The following is a 23,752-nucleotide window of genomic DNA, read 5'->3' as shown; positions in this document are numbered from 1 at the left end:
TCTTTTGAAATGGAACTCTAATTTTATACAAATACAGGCATATATTAATATATGAACTATTTACAAATTATATTCATATTGCATTAAAAACAATGAAAAAAGTCTAAACCAGTGCATTCACAATAACATTAATGAAAGCAAAAACTAAATAACTGTATTATTCAGTCATGGGTTAAGTATAGTGCACAGCATTCACTGTATGAATAACCTAAAAGAGCCAGGTCACAAATTAATTTGTATAAACAAAATTCTACTGTACCATGTATTATAAAGCTTTCAGAGTACAAGATATCAATTTGATTCTGTCACCGATTCCTTCACTATCAAGGCCATGTAAATCCTCAAAATATCACAAATGCTTTCTATGAAACTTAAATTTTTTTTTTTTATAACTGTCAATTATGAAGAAGATTTCATGTCTTCCATCACAAAATTTCCTTTATTATGTATTAAGTATGAATCTTCTCAACAATCACAATGTTATGCATTATTGCAAACTGGAACTAAAACTGGGAGTCTCAGACCTAAGGACAATCAAATCAAATCAAATCATTTGAAAAAAAAAAAAGAGAAAAAAAAAATGATTACTATGGGAGGGGCTTTCACAAACAGCAAAAAATCACAGAAGCAAAAATTCTCCAAGAAAACATACATGGTGGTCAGTGATGGACTTCATGCTCACACACAAAGCATACTAATCAACAAGCAAAATATATGGGTTATTTGTCGGATTGTCAATTGGGAGAAAAAATGTAAAAGACGTATAAAAGCCTTCTTATTCTTAACATGATGCTCAATTAATTTTCTCTCATTCTGACCGTCATGGCAATAACAGAAGATATTCAAAAAAGAAAGAAAAAAAGATACAATGTATGTACAATAATGGTATACCTATTTCAAAAGAAACTGTTCAGACACATTTCATGCGTAATGAATAAGTCTCTGTGCAGAGAGACTACATCCTTTTAAATAATTAAAATGCATCAATTAAAATGTTTATTGTCTTTCTTGAGCATCATATATTTAATACCATATGTAATAATGATATTTGTTAAGCAAGCACTCATTTCATCGAGTAGACTCATGTCAGTAAATAATGGTTAGGTTGTCAGTTAGTAGCCCTTACACAAACCATGACAATGGATAAATATATTAATATCTATGAAGGTATGATGCTGATCATTATAAGTCGTATGCACTGTCAGGCTCAAGAATAGTGAAATAGTCATGGAAATGATATATCACAAACTTGTATTTTGTTATTCAAATAAGATTATAGTTTGCGTGAAGTGTTCCTTAAAAATACGATCTGCTATGTTAAAATTAAGATAAAACAAATGAGTACCTCTTTATATTCATCAGAAAGGAAAGCATTCCTGATTAAGCTATTATATTTTCTTATGGAAAAAAGCTCCTTAAATTGTAATTTATATATTAAAATATATAGTTTCCTTAAATAATGGAACTTGCTGACTTTATTTTTCTTATGGTATCTAGTTACCTTGTAAGTCAACTTTCCTGATACATGACCTCTTCCACTGACAAATGGTATGAAAGAAATAAAATAAATAAGTATATGAACAAACAAACAAACAAACAAAAAACTTTAAAGAGCTTTTATAATCATCGCATAAGTAAATATGGATCATCAAAACATACTTGCCTGTGTGGGACGTCCTCTAAAAAAAATACCCCGTACACTAAATATAGACCTACATTTTCCTTGAACACCCCCGAGGGAGGCCGTCTCCGCGAAGGACCTTTGGGCCTCAGGTGTGTCACGTGCTTCAGGGGCTCTCCATTTGTATCCAGCGTTAGGCTCAGGTCCTCTGCAATGTGGATGCACATTTGCAATTATTCTTAGGTCTAAAATTGGATATTTTAGTAAGAGGATATGATAAAGACAGACAGGAAAAGAAAGTGGGAAAGCAGCATAGAAAGGAAAAAACAAAAGGAGGAAGTAAGAAAAGATGAAAGAGAGAAAGACAGAGAAAAGATACATACTGTCCGCTGTAGTTGCGCTTCTGAATTTTCTTTACGATTGCTCCGCAAATGCTCAGTCACCAAGGAGGAAAATAGTAGGCCCTACATGACCTCACCTGATTTCCCCATTCCTTGAATTTTCTAGATTTTTTTTCTAATGCTATAAATATTGACACTCTTATCCTTATCATCACTAATACTATGATTATTGTAATATCATTCAAATAATAATAGCAATAACATATTTTTCAAATATTTCTTAAAGTTAAGCAAACAAAAATAGGTCAGACTGGTAGGACTAATAACTGTCTCTTTGGAGCAAAAAACAAAAATCACTGTGGACATAAATAATACACACTGATGAATGAAAGAAAGGAAAAAAGAGGAACTACAGGATAAAATTGATATTTCTCATTGCGCAGGCCTTGAATAATAACATTCACACATCTACACCCGTACATAACTCATATCTCTGATGTAAATAAAAACAACATCAATTACCAAGGAAGCTCACAAACCCACCTCTGACTTCAGATTTCTTCTTCGACCCTTTAGACATCATTAAATCTGATGCGTCCTTTGAGGAACAACTTCCGTCATGGGCATCAGACGAATGCAAAGATGGATGGGGCAGCGGCTTCTTTTCTGGGGGTGGTGGCGGTTGCACTTTTTTCTCAGGCAATGGAGGGGGAGGTTCCTTATCTAGAGGGAACAAGTAGGTGAAAGCTATTAGGAATAGCAGTGGTGAATGGCTTTACCATGTTTGCTTCAATTCCTCCGCAACACGTTTAAGGACAGAGTATGGTGGAATGGAAAAAGCACGGAAATGAAATGGATCTTTTTCTTTTTTCTTTTTTTTTTACATCTTTACATCTCTTATATTTTCTTTAAGTTGTTCCCTTTTCTCTCTTCACAGCAGTGAACAGGAATTTCTATTTAGCACAGAGCATTATCTTACCATTATCTCAATATCATGCCTGCTATCAAATTAACATACACCACTAATAAACTGTAATGATTTACTATCACTCTATGTTGGAACCAAACCATATTGTACAAAGAATAAAATTCAAAATAGTTTTCAATCATTGTAAGCTTTGATACCACTCATTTCAAAATGTAAATAACACACTAAGACAGATAATTTTCACTCCACTCACAGGCCACATGTAATACTCTACTGGAAATGATCCACTACTCAATGATTTCATAAGTATTATAATGAAATTGTTCTCAACATCAAAAACATCCTTCCTTTTTCACTGCAGTTGTGGTACTGCTGGACACATCTGCCAGACCTTGCTATTAGTCTGTACACCTGTGGAGCATAATTGGGAGGGGGATAGGGGGGAGGGGGTAAGGGGGAGAAAAGAAAGAAAAAATATATGTTCCAGTTTTACCATACATTCCTATAATTTATTCCTCTCTCTCCAGTCTATTACATATCAAATTTTGAAAAAAAGAAAAAAAGGGAAAAAATACACACACACATACACACATATATATATATTTTTTTTCTATCTCTTTTTTCATAATCAGTAATTAATTGCATTCCCTCATTACCCCTGATATCACTCTTAATCAACCTAACATCGAGGGACTGGCCTTACAAAACATGGGGAATAAACATATTAAACAAAATTTATATGTGAATATATGGCTTTCTAGCTTGCTTGCTTAATATATTTGTGGGTCTGTGAGTGTTTTTTGTGTGTTTCTTTTTCTATGTGTAGGAGGGAGTATATGTGTATGTGTGAGTTTGCATATGCATCTGGATGGTTTTAGTGATAATTGTAATCCTGTAGAGTCAAACAAAATGAAGCCTAAATCCAAGAAAAATTGAAGGAGAATATTAAGATTATATTTAAGTGTAACTACATGATATCATTTTAAAGAATGATGTTTACAGAATAGGTGAGAATGTGCGTGTTACATTAACTCAGACTGTTAATATGTCCGAGATCAACACTTCAGCAAAATATGTGAAAGCTGTGGCTCAATGTTTGTATACTTCCTACTTCATTTACAGGCTGTGACTGCAAAGCTCACTGTAGATAAAAATGTTAAAAGTAAACCATTTACAATATCGATGAGACTTTCCATTTGACTAAATAGATACTAATGACGCATAAAATTGACAACAAAAGAATAAAAAATCTAGCCTCAAACATCAGCAAAGATGGGCTAATATCTTAAGTCAGCTTTTAATAATGGGTGTTAAAAGATAAGTGAGTTAATGACTAATAATCAACAGTATTTGATATCCTCCCTAGCTCTGTGGAACAATCCTTACCCAGACAGTTTTCAGGATGCCATGTAAGTTTACATATTTGTATTTTAATTTTAGACTTAAAAAAGGATGCATCACATGCAACTATATCATTTGTACTTACACATAACTCATCTCCATCTATAATTGTAAACCCCTTCAAAGCTCCATGAGACAACCCCTCACACAACATGTAAATCTTTTCTAGCAGCGCACACACTGAGCCACAACAAACACATTTCTCAAATTTCCAAATATACTCAAAACCAAATTAATGATGAAATAATTGATAATTATTATGCTACTAACTCTCCAAAGCTGAATATAAACAGGCCACCTACACTTTTCCACTAACACTCTGCAGCAGAGAGAATGGCACCAGTGGTGGAGCGCTCACTCCTCTACCTGCTGATAACATATCTAATCAATATGAAAGTGGCCATCTGAGATGTCAATTGTCGTTATCTTTACATCCTTTATAATGAACTAACATTACAACTTAAAAGAGAAATAAAAGTGAGAGAATATGCAAACCCTATATTCACCTCAACATCACATGCAAAAGATACAATGCATAGAAATACAACTGGCACCCTGATATAATGATGGCCTTGATATGCAATCTAGTCAGGCAATCATATCATGAACATAGAAGGTGGCTTAAGGAGATAACGTTGCTCTTTCCTCCTGAGAAATGCCATAAAAAAAGTAAATGGTATAATAATCCAATGAAAAAATACGTGTCAAATTAAAGATAATGATAAAATGCGTTTGCAACTTATTTTATAATGATCAATTATGAAAGCACATTTCAAAAATTCATGATCATCTATATCTTACTAGATGTGTTATTTCTTTTAACTGTAAGTGTCTGTGTGTGCATGCATGTGCTTGGTGCTTCTGCATCTGTCAGCATATATATCTGTGCAAATATATCTTAACAAAAATCAATATCAGTAAGTAAATATTCCTCTATTGCACCCAAATAGCCACCCACCTGCTTTGTTTAGAGTGCTTGTTGGCGTCGTGTCTGTTGAACTGGTTGGAGATCCCTTTTTGCCTATAACAGTCGATGGTTTTTCCGGTCTTGGTGGTTTAGCCTTGAATGAAAAAAGAAGATGAATGAAGAACACATCTTGTACTTTTGACATATGAAGTACTAATGCAACAGAATCCTCAAAGTGCAAACCATATCATATACCAAAATTATTGACATGCTATTCACTACACATATGGATTTATCAAAAAGGAATGTGTGCCTGTGAGAGTGTGTGTTATGGATGACATCTGTTAACTTTATCTAATCTTTCCAGAGATAAGAACATAACTACCACTTTTAGTAAAATTTATAGAATCACCAACAACAAAGACTGCAACAACGCAATAATGCAATCTTTGTCAATTGAGACTGTGATACTATTCTATTGAATGGTGAGAATACTACATAACTTGGGTGATTTTTAGTCACTAAGTAGTTTGAAATAACTTTTTCAAGTTTACAATTGCATAGTTTTTTACTTCATTTCTCACTGGTTCACTCCTTACTATTGACGCTAATGCAACTTCAAATGGTAGTCTTGCCCCACTGCCTTTTACAACTGTTTTAGCAAAAGGATCTGAGGGGTCTATGAACACACAAAGTTTTACAATATTTATCTGTTTATCCCTTGAACATCTTAGTTTTTACTTTAACTTATGGGATAAAAGATTAAATCAATACAATGTAGAGATCCTCATCATAAAAACATCAGTATATATACTAACTTCTTTGGTATTATACATTACATCATCTCTAATATTTGAACCCACTATTTCCTCTCAGGATAACTGTGAAATCTTTTCATCATGGGTTAGTAAGCTAAGTTTGGCTATATAAACTCATGTAAGATTAGGCTTTTTCATTAGATAATCCATACGGTTAGATATAATTGGGTTATGCTAGGATTATCTTTGGTAAGATTAGAATACAGGTATACAAGAATAATTCTGGTTTAGTGTGTTGGATTAATCTTATTAAGTTCTTTGGCTAGTAGTAAGCTGGTTACATTAAGTATGGATTCTGTGAGAGAATGATAAAAGGTAAGCAATATAAAATCCATTCTCACTCTGGTCATGCTTAAGTAAAGGGGTTCTTCTGTTGAAGAAATTACTATACACCTGAGTCCCACCCAATGCTTTCATCACACCGACACCAAAGCTAGCCATGAAAGGTAGTCAGGAAAGCACTTACCGTTTCTTCTGGGGAAATAAGCTCTACAAAATTATCTGGGAAGACACCAACTTGGCCGTTCAGTTCTCCTCGCCACCAACCCTTATCCTCAAGCTCCTTGCACAAAATAATAATGACGTCTCCTTCTTTCAACTCTAGCTCATCCTCGTGCTCAGCTGTGTAGGGGAACATGACTCGGGCAAGTTCCCGCACTGTTGGGATAGAAAGCACGAAATCAATATAACAAATGAACAAGGAATGAATAAGCAGTAATAGATAGCATTTGTATTAGTCTTCTCTCACCTAAATTTAAGCTTCACATACAGCATTTGTATTAGTCTTCTCTCACCTAAATTTAAGCTTCACTGTATGTGAGGTAGAAGTGTATCATAATCTTTATGGCATGAACAATACCAATGCATCATAAGTATTAACAGATGTAAAAACTCTATAGGGGGATGGCATGCATGAGTTCATTATAAATCAGAAGTGCACTTGTCCTCAAAATGTAAAGCTGGATGGGATCTTCCACTACATGTTTATTTCAGTTTATGATTAAAGTGGTGCAGCATAGAAATATGATTACTAACGATTTTGTAACTTCTCTCTGGATATTTACGAAGATTCCCTTAATGCAGATAGTATAGTATATGACCCAAATTATGTTCCCCTTATAGAGCAAATCCTGTTACTAAGACAATGTGATATTATATATTTTTCAAATATTCCATTCTGAACTTTTAACGAAGACTAATTTTATCTAACTCTTCCTCTATGAATACAATTTATAATAACTGATAACCCTCTCATTTACACATTAAATATCTGCCTTCATAAATAAATAAGAATATATGTTAATTAACTTTAATAAGCTAAACTCATCAGAAATTATTTTTGAGGTACATCAGATTTTTAAGAAGTCTTGAGGAGTACTATGAAATTCTAGCAAAGGCACTCCTCGGTGCATTACAATATAGTTTTCCTTTTTTCCTCTTTAAAAAAGTATACAAAATACCCTGCAAAATATTGGATTTTCTATGATTGAAGGCATGATCATATAGAATAGAGCATACCCATCCATTTTACAATTGGTCTTTATAAGCAGTCCATATATTCTCTTGTTCTGTTGGGTATAGAGTGTGTACATTGAAGCTGTACAGTATTTTGTGGTTCTCTTTTGCTGATGATAATGACTTCAAAGTGTAGTGCATACAAGTCTATCTATGCCCATATAAAAGGCAAAGGAAAAGCCTTATGGTGGAATGGTGTGTTTAATTATTCTTTGATTCTGTTTCTGTCTAACGTCTTCCTTTTCATACATAGTTCTTAAACAATCTTTTCATCAAATAATTTTATCATCAGTTTAAACAACTATTATAATTGTATCTATTAACCCACTGGAGTTAGGACGGTAAAAATGCATACCATGTCCACTGTGATTTGAATTTAATTAATTGCATTTACACATAGATGGCTCCATAAGTCCTATGTCACAGATCAGCCAATTACTAGTCCTACACTCTCACAAGATTATCCTTTTCCTAGACTTTTGGAAAAAAAACATTTTTTCATTCTTCATTGCTATTAGTACTGTTAATCTGATTACTATGAAAGCTTCCACTGCCATACTGAACAGCACGTCAAAGTGCATGCTAAGTCAGCTGCTCTAGAGAAAAATCAGAAATATGGAAAAGATAAACTTCTTTGCTTTTTATGTTTTTAGTTGCTTCATACACAATCTTTAGGTACTGAGGCTAAAGGCTAAAAAGAGCCTACTTTTGAAGGGATATTTCTCCTAAACAAATGATACCAGGCCAACAAGGAACATGAAAATTTAGCACCATAGGAGGGCAGGCTCATCCTTACGTGATGCCAAGACATCTTCCTGACATGAAGGGTGGTCTACCACGGCGTATCAGGATGTTATCCTGTCCTCAATGGGTTAATAACATTGAAATATAAATCTCAGTAAGAATAATAACATCATCAATACTAATAGCATTAGATGAAAAACATTTCTCTTGAAAGTTCAAGGAAAGGGGGTACCATATAAGTTCATATAGACCTACTAATTGGCTCCTTGCTGGCTGAGCATGTGTCGAGCCATTTACGCACAAACAAGGTTTACAAGACAAAATTACAGTGGACAGTAAATGTTACTGGGTTTCTTTTAAGACTATTAATATTATTATTATTATTATAATTATTATTTTTATTTTTTATTTATTTTTTTTATTTTTTTGTTATTTCTGTGTGGCTAAGAACATGCGCCCATTAAACCTTTGTTATAGTGCTATCAGTACACATTAAATTTGATTTAAGCCATTAAATTTAAGGAACATAACACCATCATACATTGAAAGAGGCCAATGCTATCAAATGTATATTGTACTACATAAGGGGATTCTATAATACTATAGTCATAAATAAACCACTAGCTTACTATTATTCAATCTTTTGTACAAAAAATATTCATCTTTATTCCCTATCATAGAACTTAATAGATATGTGACACATGACACATCTTTTCCTGATAGGCAGACTGAAAATCTAGCAAAAAAAGGTAGTGGTCAAGAAGAACGTCCATTTATTTTAAAGCTTAGAAGGCTAGTGCTGGAGCAAAGGAAAATACTAAACACAGAGATGCTAAGACCTGACAAAAACACATTTACATATATCAAACCTGAACCAATTTGACATCACCTATATTCTTATACATTCAAATTCAATCTCTTATGAATGCCAGAAGCCAGTTACCCCCCCCCCCTTAAAGGGCAATCTTACATCACAGCAACCTAAACAATATGATCTCATGCCTTACCAGGTTTAGGAGGTAGCTGAGGAGGTGATATCTGTGGTGGTGATGTGCTGGGTAGAGGAAGTCGGTCATCCCTTCTGTTTGCAGTGTCACCCTGTGCGTAAATTAATAAGTTCTATTAATTCAATTTGAACTAAAATAATACCACCATTGATGTGTATCTTTTATAAAGCAATATTGTCATAAATACTTGTGTAAAGTAAGATAAATAAGATGACAATCTATGAGTATAAGTGAACAAAGAAAATGAAGTAGTTCTGGAAGTAATAATACATCACTCACAAAACAGAAGCAGCACTGAGCAATTTATGTGACTATGTAATTTTAAGCAATTTTCTGATTACCGAGTCTCATCTGTGGGAATCATCAAAAAGATTATGTGTTACCCTCGTCATTCAGGACCACTTCAACAGAGCATGATTTCATCCAAACTCACTTTGCTTTTTTCTTCTCCAATGGTTATCGTGATCCGGTCTTTTTCTATGGAATTGATGCGCTCCTTATCTGCAGAGTTGATCCGTGTTTTATCCACTTTGCTAGTGATTTTATCGCCTTTAGGTTCAAGAGCAGGAGGTAGTCGGTGAGGTAGATCTCTGAAGTCCTTTACTTGACCTGTCAAAAAACCATAAATCAAATGGTGATCCATATATCCATCACTATTAAAAATTAAAAGCAAAACAACATCATCAAACACAAAAATGAAACTTAGGCAAATCTGAGTCTTATTCATCCATAAGAGAGCAGTTAACATTTCAAAGTTACCCTGAACACTTCATAATCCTTAGAATCAAAATGCAGATCTCCCAAAAACTAAATATTATTTAAGAGTACCAAAACTTCCAAGGACTTTTTCTAGAACTTCAAACGACTAAATTCCTACCATTTTCTTTTGGGGGTTCTTTGTTCTTGCTGACAGGCTGGAAGGCTGAGGATCCCGAGGACCCTAAGATCTTGGGCGATCCATTGCTGGTGGGTCCATCAGTGTCCTTCTTTGTCCCTGTGTCCTTTTTGAGGTCGGTTAGCTTGACCCCATACCCCATCCCTTGGATTGGTTTAGGTTTAATCTCTGTGGATAAATGGGAAAATAAATTAAAGAGGAGTTTCTGTGTTTATGGAAGCACTATGACCAAAATATCTCATCTGATTTGTGAGTTAAATTGAATAATGGTAACAAAGATATGAATGAATCACTAATCCTTTTTTATCTTTGGCAAAATCAGTATGTCTGATACTATAATAATTATAGACATTATGCATATATGTCTTCACAGTTTCATTAAATATAACCAAAATTTAAGCAAAATCCTGGAAATATATATATTTTTTCACAACACCAAGTAAAACCTTGGTACGAAGTGGTACCTTTTTCTTCACCGTTAATGTTGAGCTGATTGTTAATATTTTCAAGGGAGCTTGACTCAGGCTGCTTGGAATCACCTTCACTTTCCTCAAGACTTTCAACAAAATTTGATGGGAACATTCCAACCTGTATAGAAAGTACAAAATAAATATGATTATAAAAATTAAAGGGAACATGGAAAACTGTCAATTTTTCTTAGGCAAACAAACTGTGACTGATAACTTCTAAAAGAAATCCAAATAAAAATCTATTAACTTAGACCTAAAGGAAACAATTAATAAACATTATTTTTTCCTTCCTTATATAACGGATCACTAACCAATATTATAAAACATATAAACAACAAATTCAATAATGTTCAAAACGTTTCTTGCATCCTCTACCTGTCCGTCTAGCACGCCCTTCCACCAGCCCTCCTCCACCTCTTGCAATACCTCGATCGTCTGGCCAACACAAAGCGGTAACTCGTCGTCGTGTTGTGGTGCATAGCTGAACACTACACGACACCGACGACCACTCATCTCTGCCAAAGGGGATGATGGGTTATCTAGAAACCATCCAATAGAATTATTCAGTTACAGAGGATTCGTGCGAGAACGGTCATATGTACAGCTGTGTGAGGTATGTGAGTCAAGGTAAAACTAATTGGTTAATATTCTTCATTTTAGGTCTATTCCTACACATTTAATCTTTCATGCATGCCCAGCAAGATTCACCAAAAACAGAACTTGTAGAACTTACCTCTTTTTTGTACATTAGTCGTAGTCGTCAAGTTGGTGTCTGTAGAACCATTCTTAGGCTCTTTGGAGAGAACCTGCAAGAAAAAACAACAATCAGATTTTGTTGATTCCTTTCAAAAAATTATGAAAAACTAAACCATGTCATACAAAAGACTACCAGATAACATCTATAACATTCAGATGAACAGATGAATGTACATATCTATCAGGTACGCTGTTATGATAATAATGATAAAACAGCTAATAGTCACTTCATCAACGACAAAATAATAATAATAATGATAATAATAACAATAACTATAAGAAAAATAGTGATGATAGTGATGATGATTAACAACAATAAAGATAACAATAATGGTAATAATAATAATAATAATAATAATAATAATAATAATAATAATAACAAATAATGATAATAACATAATAATAATAATAATAATAATAATAATAATAATAATAATAACAATGATGATGATGATGATGATGATAATAATAATAATAATAATAATAATAATAATAATAATAATAATAACAATAACAACAACAACAACCACAAAACAATATTAGCAATAATAGAAATAATGATAATGATATTAATGATGATGATGATAAAGATAACAGTATACTAAAATAATAATAATAGCATCAATGTAATAAAATAATAATAGTAATGGTAAAAGATGAAAATAATAATAATAACAATAATATTACTGATCATGACAATAAAAATAACAAGGACACCACTTACAGCATTAATTAAAATAATGGCAACAATAACAATAAAAAACAAGAACAAAAATACTAATAACGACCTCAAAACAAGGTCAATGACAACAACGACAACAACAGCAATAACATAAACATGAAAAACAATACCATTATGGAATCATAAAGCGGATATCCTGTAACGTCAGAAATCACACGTAATACAATCCTCGTTGTAAAAATGGGGTTAAGATCTTCACAATTCATAAAAAAATAAAACGCATTTTGAATAATATCAGGCGAAAATAATAAGAAAAAAAAAGAAATATGAGAAATGAAACAGACAAAATGAAGGAAAGATATAGACTATGTGGAGAGAAATTGGTGAGAAAGAAAATAAATATGGGAAAAAAAGAAAAAAGACGAAAAAAAACGAAAGGAATAGATTAATGTTGAGAGAAACAGGTGAGAAAGGAAATGAATATGAAAAATGAAAAAAAAAAAAAAACGAAAGGAAAAAAGACATAAAAAGAAGGAAAGTGAGAAAGAGAAGATTCAGCCTTATTGCGCATCGCCCTTATTCCCCATCCATTCAGGTATATAAAAAAAATCAATATAACATCGAAACATAATAAATTCACAAGGAAGAGGATCCAGCACGCATCCTAGAGGTTCTGATCGGCTTCAAGTGGAATCCGCATTCTCACCCCAAGGCCTGCGGGTACCGTTTCCACTCCCTGCAACGGCCACCTCACTACACCGGCCATGTATAAGGATATTTCGTGTTTTGGAGCTCCACGAAGGAATAAAAGAAAGAGAGAGAGCGAACGAAACAGAGACAAAACCGAGTCTCGATGTGACTTGGCACTTTTTTTTTTTAAACCGAGATTCGCACGCCATGGTAAACTTTCCCGCGCTGAGAGTCCTCGATGCTCAATCAGCTATTTTCTTTCTGAACTGCTGAATGTGTAGAGAAAAAATGTTCTGATTCACCAACATTCCTTCCCGGATATTCCTTAAACTCGTTTTCGACCAACGGGAATCAACATCAACATCACACGTTGAAAATAAACAAACACAAACACCCTGAATCGAAATAAAACGAAACACAGCGTCTTCATTTTTATCCTTACGCAAAATGGGTATCTGTAGGCCATTCATGCCCTTTTTAACATAGTATTCCAGACACAAGAAGATCACGAGAGAAGTGTAGTGGATACAACAGGATTCATCATATCACTGGCTGTGAGTCACCACCACACCCGCGAGTACAGGTGTTTAGGGCACATGTGGACCTACACCTGTACACCCACTTTACTCTCACTAGGTCTTTGGATGTTCAACTTGTCCCCCTTTACAAACCGAGAGAAGAAAATAATAAGAAAATTGCCCCCCCCCCCCTCTTTGATAAGCGTACCCCCCCCCCCCCCTCCTCTTGAGGTATGTGAACAAATCCCACTCAACTCCGACAGGAACGAACGTACAAATCGTCCCCACAGTTTTAAAAAATTATATATATATTCCCCAGACGAAACAGGCGCCGTAAATCCCGAACAGACACACACGGCCGACACTCCGAGGCAAATGAAGTGGTTTGAAACGGCCAGCGAACCCTCAAGCGAATGTTCACTTAACTTCGGCGTGCAGTATTTCACCATCCCCCACCCACTCGCGCCCATCTCCCGCCGCGCTCCTTCTCTGTCGCCTTCCCTCTCCGCTCCTTTCTTCTTCCCTTCCCTCTCTTTCTTTCTGCTCCCTTTACTGATTCTATCTTCCTTTTTTTTCTTTTTCTTCTTTTTCTCCTTACTATTACTATTATTATTGCTTATCCTCTATTGCTTCTAATTACTAACTTCTACTACTTCTTGATTCTACTAATACTATTTACTATTTCTACGTCTTCCTCTGCATTTTCTCTCCACCTCTTAATCTTCCTATCCATCTTTCCTTTACTCTCTTTCTCCGTCTGTCTGCCTCTCTCCCCTTCCCGCCCTCCACCCTTCCCCTCCTCTCTCCCCTTCCCTCCCTCTCTCTCCTTCCCTCCCTCTCCCTCCCCTTCTCCCTCTCTCCCCTTCCCTCCCTCTCTCCCTCTCCCTCCCTCTCTCCCTCTCCCTCCCTGCTCATGCTTGTCTAGCAATCTCGCTGACCTGCCTTCGATCCTGCGCGCTGCCAGTGGATGGTAACCCCGGCCATCCCTTGCACAAAGGGGGTGGTTTAGAGGCAAATAAAACAGACAGCATGTCACAGCAAAGAAAATCCATTGTAACAAATGGAATTAAAACTAAATCTAAATCTAATCCAAACCTCTCTCTCTCCCTCACTCGCTCTCTCTTTCCCTCACTCCCTCTCTCTCTGTCTTTCTCTGTCTCCCTCCCTTTTTCTCTCTCCCTCCCTCTCACTCTGTCTTCCTCTGTCTCCCTCTCTCTCTCGCTGTCTCTCCCTCCTTCCCCCCCTCCCCCCCCCCCCCCCTCCCTCCCAACCTCGACCTCAAGTGGAAAAATCTGGAGGCCAAACCCGCCCAGACTGTCATTCCTTGTGGCGTCCCGACGATCGCGCTCTCGACGCTACCCCCCCCCCCCCCCCAAAAAAAAAAAAAAAAAAAAAAAAAAAAATCGCCGCGCCGTCCGTTTATTTGCGAAATCGGACGCCCGGCGCAAGTGCGTTGGGGGCGCCACCTGCAGGACTCGCGGGAGACGCCGTTTAGGATTACCGCGACGGGTTGCCAGGGACTCCGGCCGATCCGCGAGGGGGGCTCTCGCGGTCTATCGGGCGACTCGCAGGGCAGGGGAGGAGGCGGATGGATGGATGGATGGATGAATGGATAGACAGATGGATGGATTAATGGATGAATGGATAGACAGATGGATGGATTAATGGATGAATGGATAGATAGATGGATGAACTAATGGATATATGGATGGATGAATGGTTGGATGAATGGATGGATAGACGGACGGTCCTGAATGTCCTTAGCAAAGACTATATCACATACAGTCTTCGGTCCAGACCCTAAGCAAGCTCTTCAGGGCCGGGACACGGCGCTCCCCCGCACGACATTGCCCAAGACTGTCATTAAGCCCCGCGAGGTGTCTGTTAAGGTCATCCGCCGAGGCGCGACGGGCCGGCCTCTCGAAAGGGGGTGCGGGCGGGCGGGCGTCCGTGATCGCCGTCGGGACACCACGCCCGCCGCGCCTCCATGTCGTAGCGCCCCGATCCGAGACCCGACGGGGCCACGGGCGTGATGGCGAAGGCCTGCCGGTGACGACGGGCGCCTGTGACTCCCGATCCCCGTGCCCTTGCGACGCTGAAGGGCCGACGAGGCTGAAAGGGCCCCTGGGGATCGCCGCGACCCTGGCCGAGGGTCTTGCGCCTCCGGGGGTGCGGGCGGTGGCGCCTCGCACTCTGGAGGAAGTGCAGACGGCTGGGGCGCTTGACGTATATCCGCATATACATCAACACACACACACGTATATATACACTGCGTGTGTGTGTGTGTGTGTGTGTGTGTGTGTGTGTGTGTGTGTGTGTGTGTGTGTGTGTGTGTGTGTGTGTGTGTGTGTGTGTGTGTGTGTGTGTGTGTTTGTGCGTGTAGAGATAATGGGGAATGGGGATGGACAAATAAGAAAACAAGGAGACAGAGGCAGATCGACAAAGAAAGAAAGAAAGAGAGAGAGAGAGAGAGAGAGAGAGAGAGAGAGAGAGAGAGAGAGAGAGAGAGAGAGAGAGAGAGAGAGAGAGAGAGAGAGAGAGAGAGAGAGAGAGAGTGGGAGATAGATAGAGAGAGAGAGAAAAAAAAACATCCCCACGACAGTCTGCTCGCTCTACTAAGTAAAACGATCTCCAGCCCGGTAACGGAACGCGGAGGTACCCATAACGACGATTATTAAGGGTCGTATTGACCTTTAGACGGATAAAACGCAGTCAACTTGCACGCGGGAGGGTGGGGGGGGGGGGGTACCATCATCCGGAGTGTGATTCGCGAGTCATCACTCTCTCTCTCTCTCTCTCTCTCTCTCTCTCTCTCTCTCTCTCTCTCTCTCTCTCTCTCACACACACACACATACACATAAAAATCGCTTTCATTTCCATACTAAATCGATTATTTTATGCAACATCGCGAATGTCACGCTTATTGGGCACTATCACTATTTACTTTCCCTCACTTTCCTTTCGCTTTTCCTTTTTGAATTATAATCGAACTATTCCAGAATCTACAGTCACGCTGAAAATTGATCACTTTCTCCACAAAAAAAAAAAACAAGGAAAACGGATGTAGGCGCTTTTAATATTTCAACTCACAATCCGACGAATTTGAAGCAAATATGCAAATATATCTGACCACGTTTTCCCAATCTTCTAGGAAATATTTACTCTCGTATCCCCGAGTATTTACTGCCGTATCCTCAAACATTTACTCCCGTACCCCCGAAGATTTACCCTCGTATCCCCTAATATCTACTCCCGTATGCCCGAATATCTACTCCCGTATCCCCGAATATCTACCCCCGTATAACCGAAGATTTACCCCCCGTATCCCCTAATATTTACTCCCGTATCCCCTAATATTTACCCCCGTATCCTCAAATATCTACTCCCGTATTCCCCGAATATCTATCCCCGTATAACCGAAGATTTACCCCCCCGTATCCCCTAATATTTACTCCCGTATCCCCGAAGTTTCAAGATCAGCGAAATTCATTCACAAAACCCTTATTTACGAAAGTTTCCATTTCACAATCCCGACATTTCGCTCGGTTATTGAAATTATATTGCGTATCACATCTGCGAGGTGAAAGCGGCGGTTCTGCCGACTGAGACGAAACACCTATTGGATTTCAAAAAAAGAAAAAGAGAGAAAGAAAGAAAGAAAGAAAGAAAGAAAAATAAAAAAGAAAGACAGTAAGAAAGAAGGAAAAGAAAAAGAAAGAATGAAAGAAAAAAATGCAAGAAAGTGAGAAAGGAAAAATAAATATAGAATGAAAGAAAGAGAAGCAAGAAAGTGAGAAAGAAAAAAACAAGAAAAGAAAAACAAACAAAGAAAGAAAAAGCAAGAAAGAAACGTGACGATCCGAGCCGTCAATCATGTCAGAGGCGACGTCGACGAAGCTGTCATGGCAGTAGCAGGGTTAAAAGCACTGACGAGGGTGGCAGCTGGACGACGTGACGGAGACGTGGTTGTGAGGACGCAAAGGAGAAGGGGGGAAGAGGGGAGGGGGAGGGGGGGAGGATAGTCCCTCTCCCTCCCTCCCCCATCCTTTTCCTCCCCGGGGATTTACGATGCCTCTCTCCTCTCTTTCTCACTTCCTCATTCCCTCTCCCTCTGTCTGCTCCCCTCTCTCACTCCCACACCCCACTTTCACTCTTCCTTCCCCTTTCTCACTACCACTCTCACTCTATTTCCCTTCTCACTTCCTCTCTCTCTTTTTCTTCCTCCACTTCTCCCCTCCCACTATCTCTCTCTCTCCCCGCGTATATTCTCCACGTCCACTCTCTCTCTCTCTTCCTCCCCTTCTCACTCCCTCTCCCTCTCACTCTTCCTCCCGTTCTCTCCTCCCTCTCCCTCTTCCTCCCCTTCTCACTCCACTCTTTCTCCCCTTCTCACTCCCCTCTCCCTCTCCCTCTCCCTCTCCCTCTCCCTCCCCCTTCCCCCTCCCTCCCTCTCCAACCCTTTGACTTCAGCCTCAGGTGTTTATTTACACCAGTCACGGAGCCACGCCGCCACAGCGGACTCGAAGGCTCCTGTGCTTTTTTGTCGCTAAATATACTATAAGCCCCTCAGAGACTCGCTCTACTCTCTCGTAATTATAACTCGGCCATGTAAGGGTCCATATCCCCGCCCCGTGTCAAAACAGACCCCGACTCTTGCCGCCTTCGCCGTCTCATGTAACCTTGCACAGGATCCACACAACAGCCTCACGATCGCCTCCATGGTGCTCTCCCTCAGCTGTCGCACGTACGTACCGACACACACACACACATACATACACACGCACACATCAACTCTAAACGCATCCACACACACCCATCCTAATACCACCCGCCCACCCACCCACACATATACACATACGCACTCGCGCGCACACACACACACATACACACACACACACACACACACACGCACACACACACGCACACAAACACACACACACACACACACACTCACATACACACGCGCACACACACACACACACGCACACACACACACACACGCACACACACAGACCAGGATATCCCACCTCCCAAACCCACCTGCGGGGGCGCCACCACACACCCTCCACACTCACCCACACCCCAACCCACCGAGGGGAGACCGCCCCGCTCCCCGCTTCCCGCCTCCACCTCTCCACGCCCGCAGCTAACCACGGCAGTTCCCTCGGGCCACCGAAGACCCCCACTTCCTTTTCGCTGGCCTTCCCTTCCGGTTTTCCCGAGATTAATTCGGGGGGAGTTTTTTTTTTTTTACCGGGGGGTCGAATCTCCCCCTCCCTCCCTATCTCCCCCACGCCCTCCCTATCCCTCTCTCCCCTCCCCCCCCTTTCCCCCTTAATCCCGGTCGCCAAGCTTCCGCCATGGCAGCAGGATCTGTTGCGGGGAAACGATCGGATTTTGGAACTTCCTATCCTATCTACCTATCTATCTTCCTATCCTGTTTTTCTATCTCTTTCATCTATCTGTCCTTTTGTATTCGTTGATATTTGCGTTTGTCTTCCCCTGTTTTTTTCTTTTTCTTTCTTCTTTTCTCTTTTTTTTTTGTTTTTGCTTTTTTTGTTTTACTCGATCAATTGCTTCGTGTTTGCCTCTCCAATAAAAAGTAAATTATCTTAGTGCGTATGTGTTTACATATCTGACTGTCTGATTACTCCTTTCTCTTCCCCCCCAGAAGAAGAAGAAGAAGAAGAAGAAGAAGAAAAAGACAAATAAGTAGAAAGAAGAAGACGAAGCAGAAGAAGAAGAAGATTTAGAAGAAGAAGAAGAAGAAGAAGAAGAAGAAGAAGAAGACGAAGAAGAAAGACGAGAAGACTAAGAAGAAGAAGAAGAAGAAGAAGAAGAAGAAGAAGAAGAAAAAAAATCAGAGAGTGTCTAGAAAGCGAGTAACAACTAGCAAAGGCGCCCGGGAAAGGAGGCGAGAACGAAGAGAGGGAAGAGAGAGTGAAATGAACGAAGACCCCGTGAACAAAAGCACGAAAGAGAAGAACACCAAGAACAAGCAAGCAAAGCGAGGCAGACACGAACGAATGCGAGGACACGACGTCGGAGTGCGGAGTGGAGTGAGAGGTTGTGAGTGGAAGTGGGAGAGAGTTGGTTTTGAGTGGGAGGTTGGGAGTGGAGTGAGAGGTTGGCTTTGAGTGGGAGCTTGGGAGTGGAGTGGGAGGTTGTGAGTGGAGTGAGAGTTGGCTTTGAGTGGGAGGTTGTGAGTGGAGTGAGAAGTTGGGAGTGGAGTGAGAGGTTGGGAGTGGAGTGGGAGGTTGTGAGTGGGAGTGGGAGGTTGTGAGTGGAGTGAGAGGCTTGGGAAGTGGAGTGGGAGGTTGGGAGTGGAGGTGAGAGGTTGTGAGTGGAGTGAGAGGTTGTGAGTGGAGTGGGAGGTTGGGAGTGGAGTGAGAGGAGTTGTGAGTGGAGTGGGAGGCTTGGGAGTGGAGTGAGAGGTTGGGAGTGGAGTGACAGGTTGTGAGTGGAGGTGACAGTTGTTGTGGAGTGGAGTGGGAGGTTGGTGAGTGGAGTGAGAGGTTGTGATGTGGAGTGAGAGGTTCCGAGTGGAGATGGGAGGTTGCGTGTGGAGTGGGAGGTTGTGAGTGGGAGTGAGAGGTTGCGTGTGGAGTGGGGGGCTGCGCGTGGAGTAAGAGCGTGTAGTGGAGTAAGCTAAGAGATGTGAGTGGAGACATAGGCTAATAAACGAATGGAGTAGAATGTGAGTGAGGGAGTTTCGGTCTATGTGGAGTAGTGTGAGTACAGTAGAGTTCCAAGTGGAGTGGGACGTAGGTGGAGTAGAGTGTGAGTGGAACAGAATGCGAGAGTAAATAGGGCGTGAATGGAGTAAAGATTCGAGATAAGGAGTTAGGTGCGTGTAGAAGAGAACATGAATGGAGTAGGAGCCTCCAAGCGTAGTAGAGTGTGAGTAGATTAAAGTGTAGTAAGTGGAGTAAGGTGCGTGGAGGAGGAGCATGGGCGTGCAGAGTAGGAGTACGAGAGCTAGGAAGGGGCGTGGGCGTGCGGAGTAGGAGCACGAGAGCTAGGAAGGGGCGCGTGGGCGTGCGGAGTAGGAGCACGAGGAGCTAGCTAGAAGAAGGCGTGGGCGTGAAGAGTAGGAGCACGAAATGGAGCTAGAAGGGGCGTGGGCGTGAAGAGTAGGAGCACGAGAGCTAGGAAGGGGCGTGGGCGTGCAGAGTAGGAGCACGAGAGCTGTGGAAGGGGCGTGGGCGTGCAGAGTAGGAGTGACACGAGAGCTAGGAAGGACGTGCGGCGTGCAGAGTAGGAGCACGAGAGCTAGGAAGGGGCGTGGGCGTGCGGAGTAGGAGCACGAGAGCTAGGAAGGGGCGTGGGCGTGCGGAGTAGGAGCACGAGAGCTAGGAAGGGGGCGTGGGCGTGCAGAGTAGGAGCACGAGAGCTAGGAAGGGGCGTGGGCGTGCAGAGTAGGAGCATCGAGAGCTGTAGGAAGGGGCGTGGGCGTGCAGAGTAGGAGCACGAGGAGAGCTAGGAAGGGGCGTGGGCGTGCAGAGTAGGACCACGAGAGCTAGGAAGGGGCGTGGGCGTGAAGAGTAGGAGCACGAGAGCTAGGAAGGGGGCGTGGGCGTGCATTAAGAGTAGGAGCACGAGAGCTAGGGAAGGGGGGCGTGGGGCGTAGCAGAGTAGGAGTACGAAGAGCTAGGAAGGGGCGCGGGCGTGCAGAGTAGGAGCACGAGGAGCTAGGAAGGGGCGTGGGCGTGCAGAGTAGGACCACGAGAGCTAGGAAGGGGCGTGGGCGTGAAGAGTAGGAGCACGAGAGCTAGGGGAAGGGGCGTGGGGCGTGCAGAGTAGGAGCACGGAGAGCTAGGAAGGGGCGTGGGCGTGCAGAGTAGGAGCACGAGAGCTAGGAAGGGGCGTGGGCGTGCAGAGTAGGACCACGAGGAGGCTAGGAAGGGGCGTGGGCGTGCAGAGGCAGGGGCACGAGAGCTAGGAAGGGGCGCGTGGGCGTGCAGAGCCAGGAGTACGAAAGCTAGGAAGGGGCGCGGGCGTGCAGAGTAGGAGCACGAGAGCTAGGAAGGGGCGTGGGCGTGCGGAGTAGGAGCAGCGCAGAGCTAGGAAGGGGCGTGGGCGTGCAGAGTAGGAGCACGAGAGCTAGGAAGGGGCGGGGGCGAGCAGAGTAGGAGTACGAGAGGTAGGAAGGGGGCGTGGGCGAGTAGAGTAGGAGTACGGGAGCTAGGAAGGGGGCGTGGGCGTGCAGAGTAGAGAGTACGAGAGGTAGGAAGGTGGCGTGGGCGTACAGAGCTAGGAGCACGAGAGCTAAGAGCTAAGAAGGGGCGTGGGCGTGGGGCGTGGGCGTGGCGCGTGAGAGGACCCGAGCGGCCTGGGACGGCAGAGGGTCGCTGGGCAACCGCTCCCAGCACCACTTCGGGCTCGGAAGTGGCGGATCATCCACGCGACTCTTAACCCGCTTCCTTCGCACTCCGGCCCCTCCGACGCCGTCTCCACCTCTACCCCCTTCCCTCCTCCCTCCTCTTCCCTCCTCCCTCCTCTTCCCTCTTCCCTGCTCCTCTTCCCTTCATCCCCCCCCTTTTCCCCCCTTCCCTCTTGCTTTTCCCTCCCCCTCTTCCCTCCTCCTCTTCCTTCCTCCCCTCTTCCCTCCTTTCCTTCCTTCTTCCTCTTCCCTTCCCTCTTCCTTCCCTTCTCCTCTTCCCTCCTCCTCTTGCTTCACTACCTTCTTCTCCTCCCTCCTCTTCCTTCCTCCCCTTCCCTCCTCCATCCCCTGCCCTGCTGCCCCCGCCTCCTTCCCCTATCGCCAACACTCCTGCCATCTCCTTCCAGCCTGAGCGAGGAGGAGGAATCCGTTTGCTCTCGCCAGTGTCTATTTCGCACTGCTTTCTCTCATCCGGGAAGACGGCAAGCGGATAGATAGATAGGATAGACAAAGACAAAACACACACGAACAAACACGCACACACGCACACACACACGAACAAACACAAACACGCAGACACACAATAACAAACACAAACACGCACACACACGAACAAACACAAACACGCAGACACACAATAACAAACACTGAAACACGCGCACACACACGAACAAACACAAACACGCAGACACACAATAACAAACGCAAAACACGCACACACACGAGCAAACACAAACACAACCGAACCCCCCCCCCCCCGCCTTATTAGCCCACTACAACCCAATTCCATAACCTCAAACTCATCAAAAAATAAACTGATCAAGAAATAACCTAAATTTTCGTCGGAATCCAAACCTGTCGCACTTTCGTCGCCCTTCACAGCTCCCGCCTACCGCCCACTGCTATACATTTACGGTTTATTTATGCTTTCCCGTTTTGCTTCCGTGATTATTTCCACGTTTTCACGATCGTAAATCAAGGCAACAATACTTTCCCTTGTAATACGTACAGGTGCTGCTCCTAAGCCCCTGCCAAAATCCTACGACTTGCTGCACTTAATATACTGTTGCATTCATTATCAAATCTAACAACCTACTGTATTTACTACAAAACTATACAGTAAGTTCACCTCCATGTTTTTATTCTCTCGGACAATCTATACAAAACAAACAAGCGTCGATAAATAGAAATCTGATGCAGTGCCACGAAAGAGTTCCTGATTCCGTTACGATAATAGTTAACAAACAAACAAACAAAACACACGAACAAGTAACCAGACCGAGATATTCGCAAATACACGGTTGCGCAAGGATGACAGACAGACAGACAAAAATACACACGTAATTCCGTTATAAAAATCCCACACTTTTCCTAACAAACAAACAAACAAACAACCAGGCTGATATATATATATATATATATATATATATATATATATATATATATATATATATATATATATATATATATATATATAGAGAGAGAGAGAGAGAGAGAGAGAGAGAAAGAGAGAGAGAGAGAGAGAGAGAGAGAGAGAGAGAGAGAGAGAGAGAGAGAGAGAGAGAGAGACAGACAGACAGACAGACAGAGACAGAGAGAAAGAGAGCGAGACAGAAAGAAAGAGAGCCAGATAGAAAGAAAGAGAGCCAGAGAGAAAGAAAGAAAGAGAGCCAGAGAGCCAGAAAGAAAGAGAGCCAGAGAGAAAGAAAGAAAGAGAGCCAGAGAGCCAGAAAGAAAGAGAACCAGAGAGAAAGAAAGAAAGAAAGAGCCAGAGAGCCAGAAAGAGAGATCGACAGATAGACAGATTCGCGAGACAGATACACACAGATAGAGAGAGAGAGAGACTCGCCGACCCAAGGCTGCGCGGCGAAGGACCGAGGCACGCATGCAAAGCCAGCCCCAGCGACGGGCCACATGCATCAATGCGGCGTCAAACTTCCTACTTCGAGCTCTCCGAAGCGACGGAAGGGGGGGGGGGGAAAGCTCTACCAAAAAAAAAAAAAAAAAAAAGGCTTTACTTAGGTAAGAATACCGATGGAGGGGAGGGGAGGGGGGAAGGCGAAGGGGGGGGGAGAG

The 23,752-nt window shown here is 41.7% G+C and overlaps 1 protein-coding gene across 10 annotated transcripts in view; it reads right to left on the bottom strand.

The window, feature by feature from the left end:
- LOC113830120 (SH3 domain-containing kinase-binding protein 1) overlaps positions 1-23,752 on the bottom strand; it is a 225,111-nt gene that overhangs the window by 9,151 nt on the left and 192,208 nt on the right. For 5 of the 10 annotated variants that reach the window (XM_070138275.1, XM_070138277.1, XM_070138279.1 and 2 more), the window contains 10 exons: positions 11,381-11,453; positions 11,023-11,186; positions 10,642-10,765; positions 10,160-10,345; positions 9,716-9,891; positions 9,283-9,373; positions 6,483-6,673; positions 5,250-5,352; positions 2,506-2,685; positions 1,717-1,829 (listed from right to left, as the gene is read on the bottom strand). In XM_070138275.1, the coding sequence (XP_069994376.1) occupies positions 1,717-1,829; positions 2,506-2,685; positions 5,250-5,352; positions 6,483-6,673; positions 9,283-9,373; positions 9,716-9,891; positions 10,160-10,345; positions 10,642-10,765; positions 11,023-11,186; positions 11,381-11,453 (1,401 nt within the window). Of the gene's footprint in view, positions 1-1,716; positions 1,830-2,505; positions 2,686-5,249; positions 5,353-6,482; positions 6,674-9,282; positions 9,374-9,715; positions 9,892-10,159; positions 10,346-10,641; positions 10,766-11,022; positions 11,187-11,380; positions 11,454-13,217; positions 13,324-23,752 lie in introns of those variants that run through there. The other 5 variants (XM_070138276.1, XM_070138280.1, XM_070138283.1 and 2 more) reach the window with 3 other exon arrangements.

Source organism: Penaeus vannamei, chromosome 24 (assembly GCF_042767895.1).
Source record: "Penaeus vannamei isolate JL-2024 chromosome 24, ASM4276789v1, whole genome shotgun sequence".
In the NCBI taxonomy this organism is placed as follows: domain Eukaryota; kingdom Metazoa; phylum Arthropoda; class Malacostraca; order Decapoda; family Penaeidae; genus Penaeus; species Penaeus vannamei.
The sequence above is the reverse complement of the archived record's forward strand: the minus strand, read 5'-3'. Positions and strand labels throughout refer to the sequence as shown.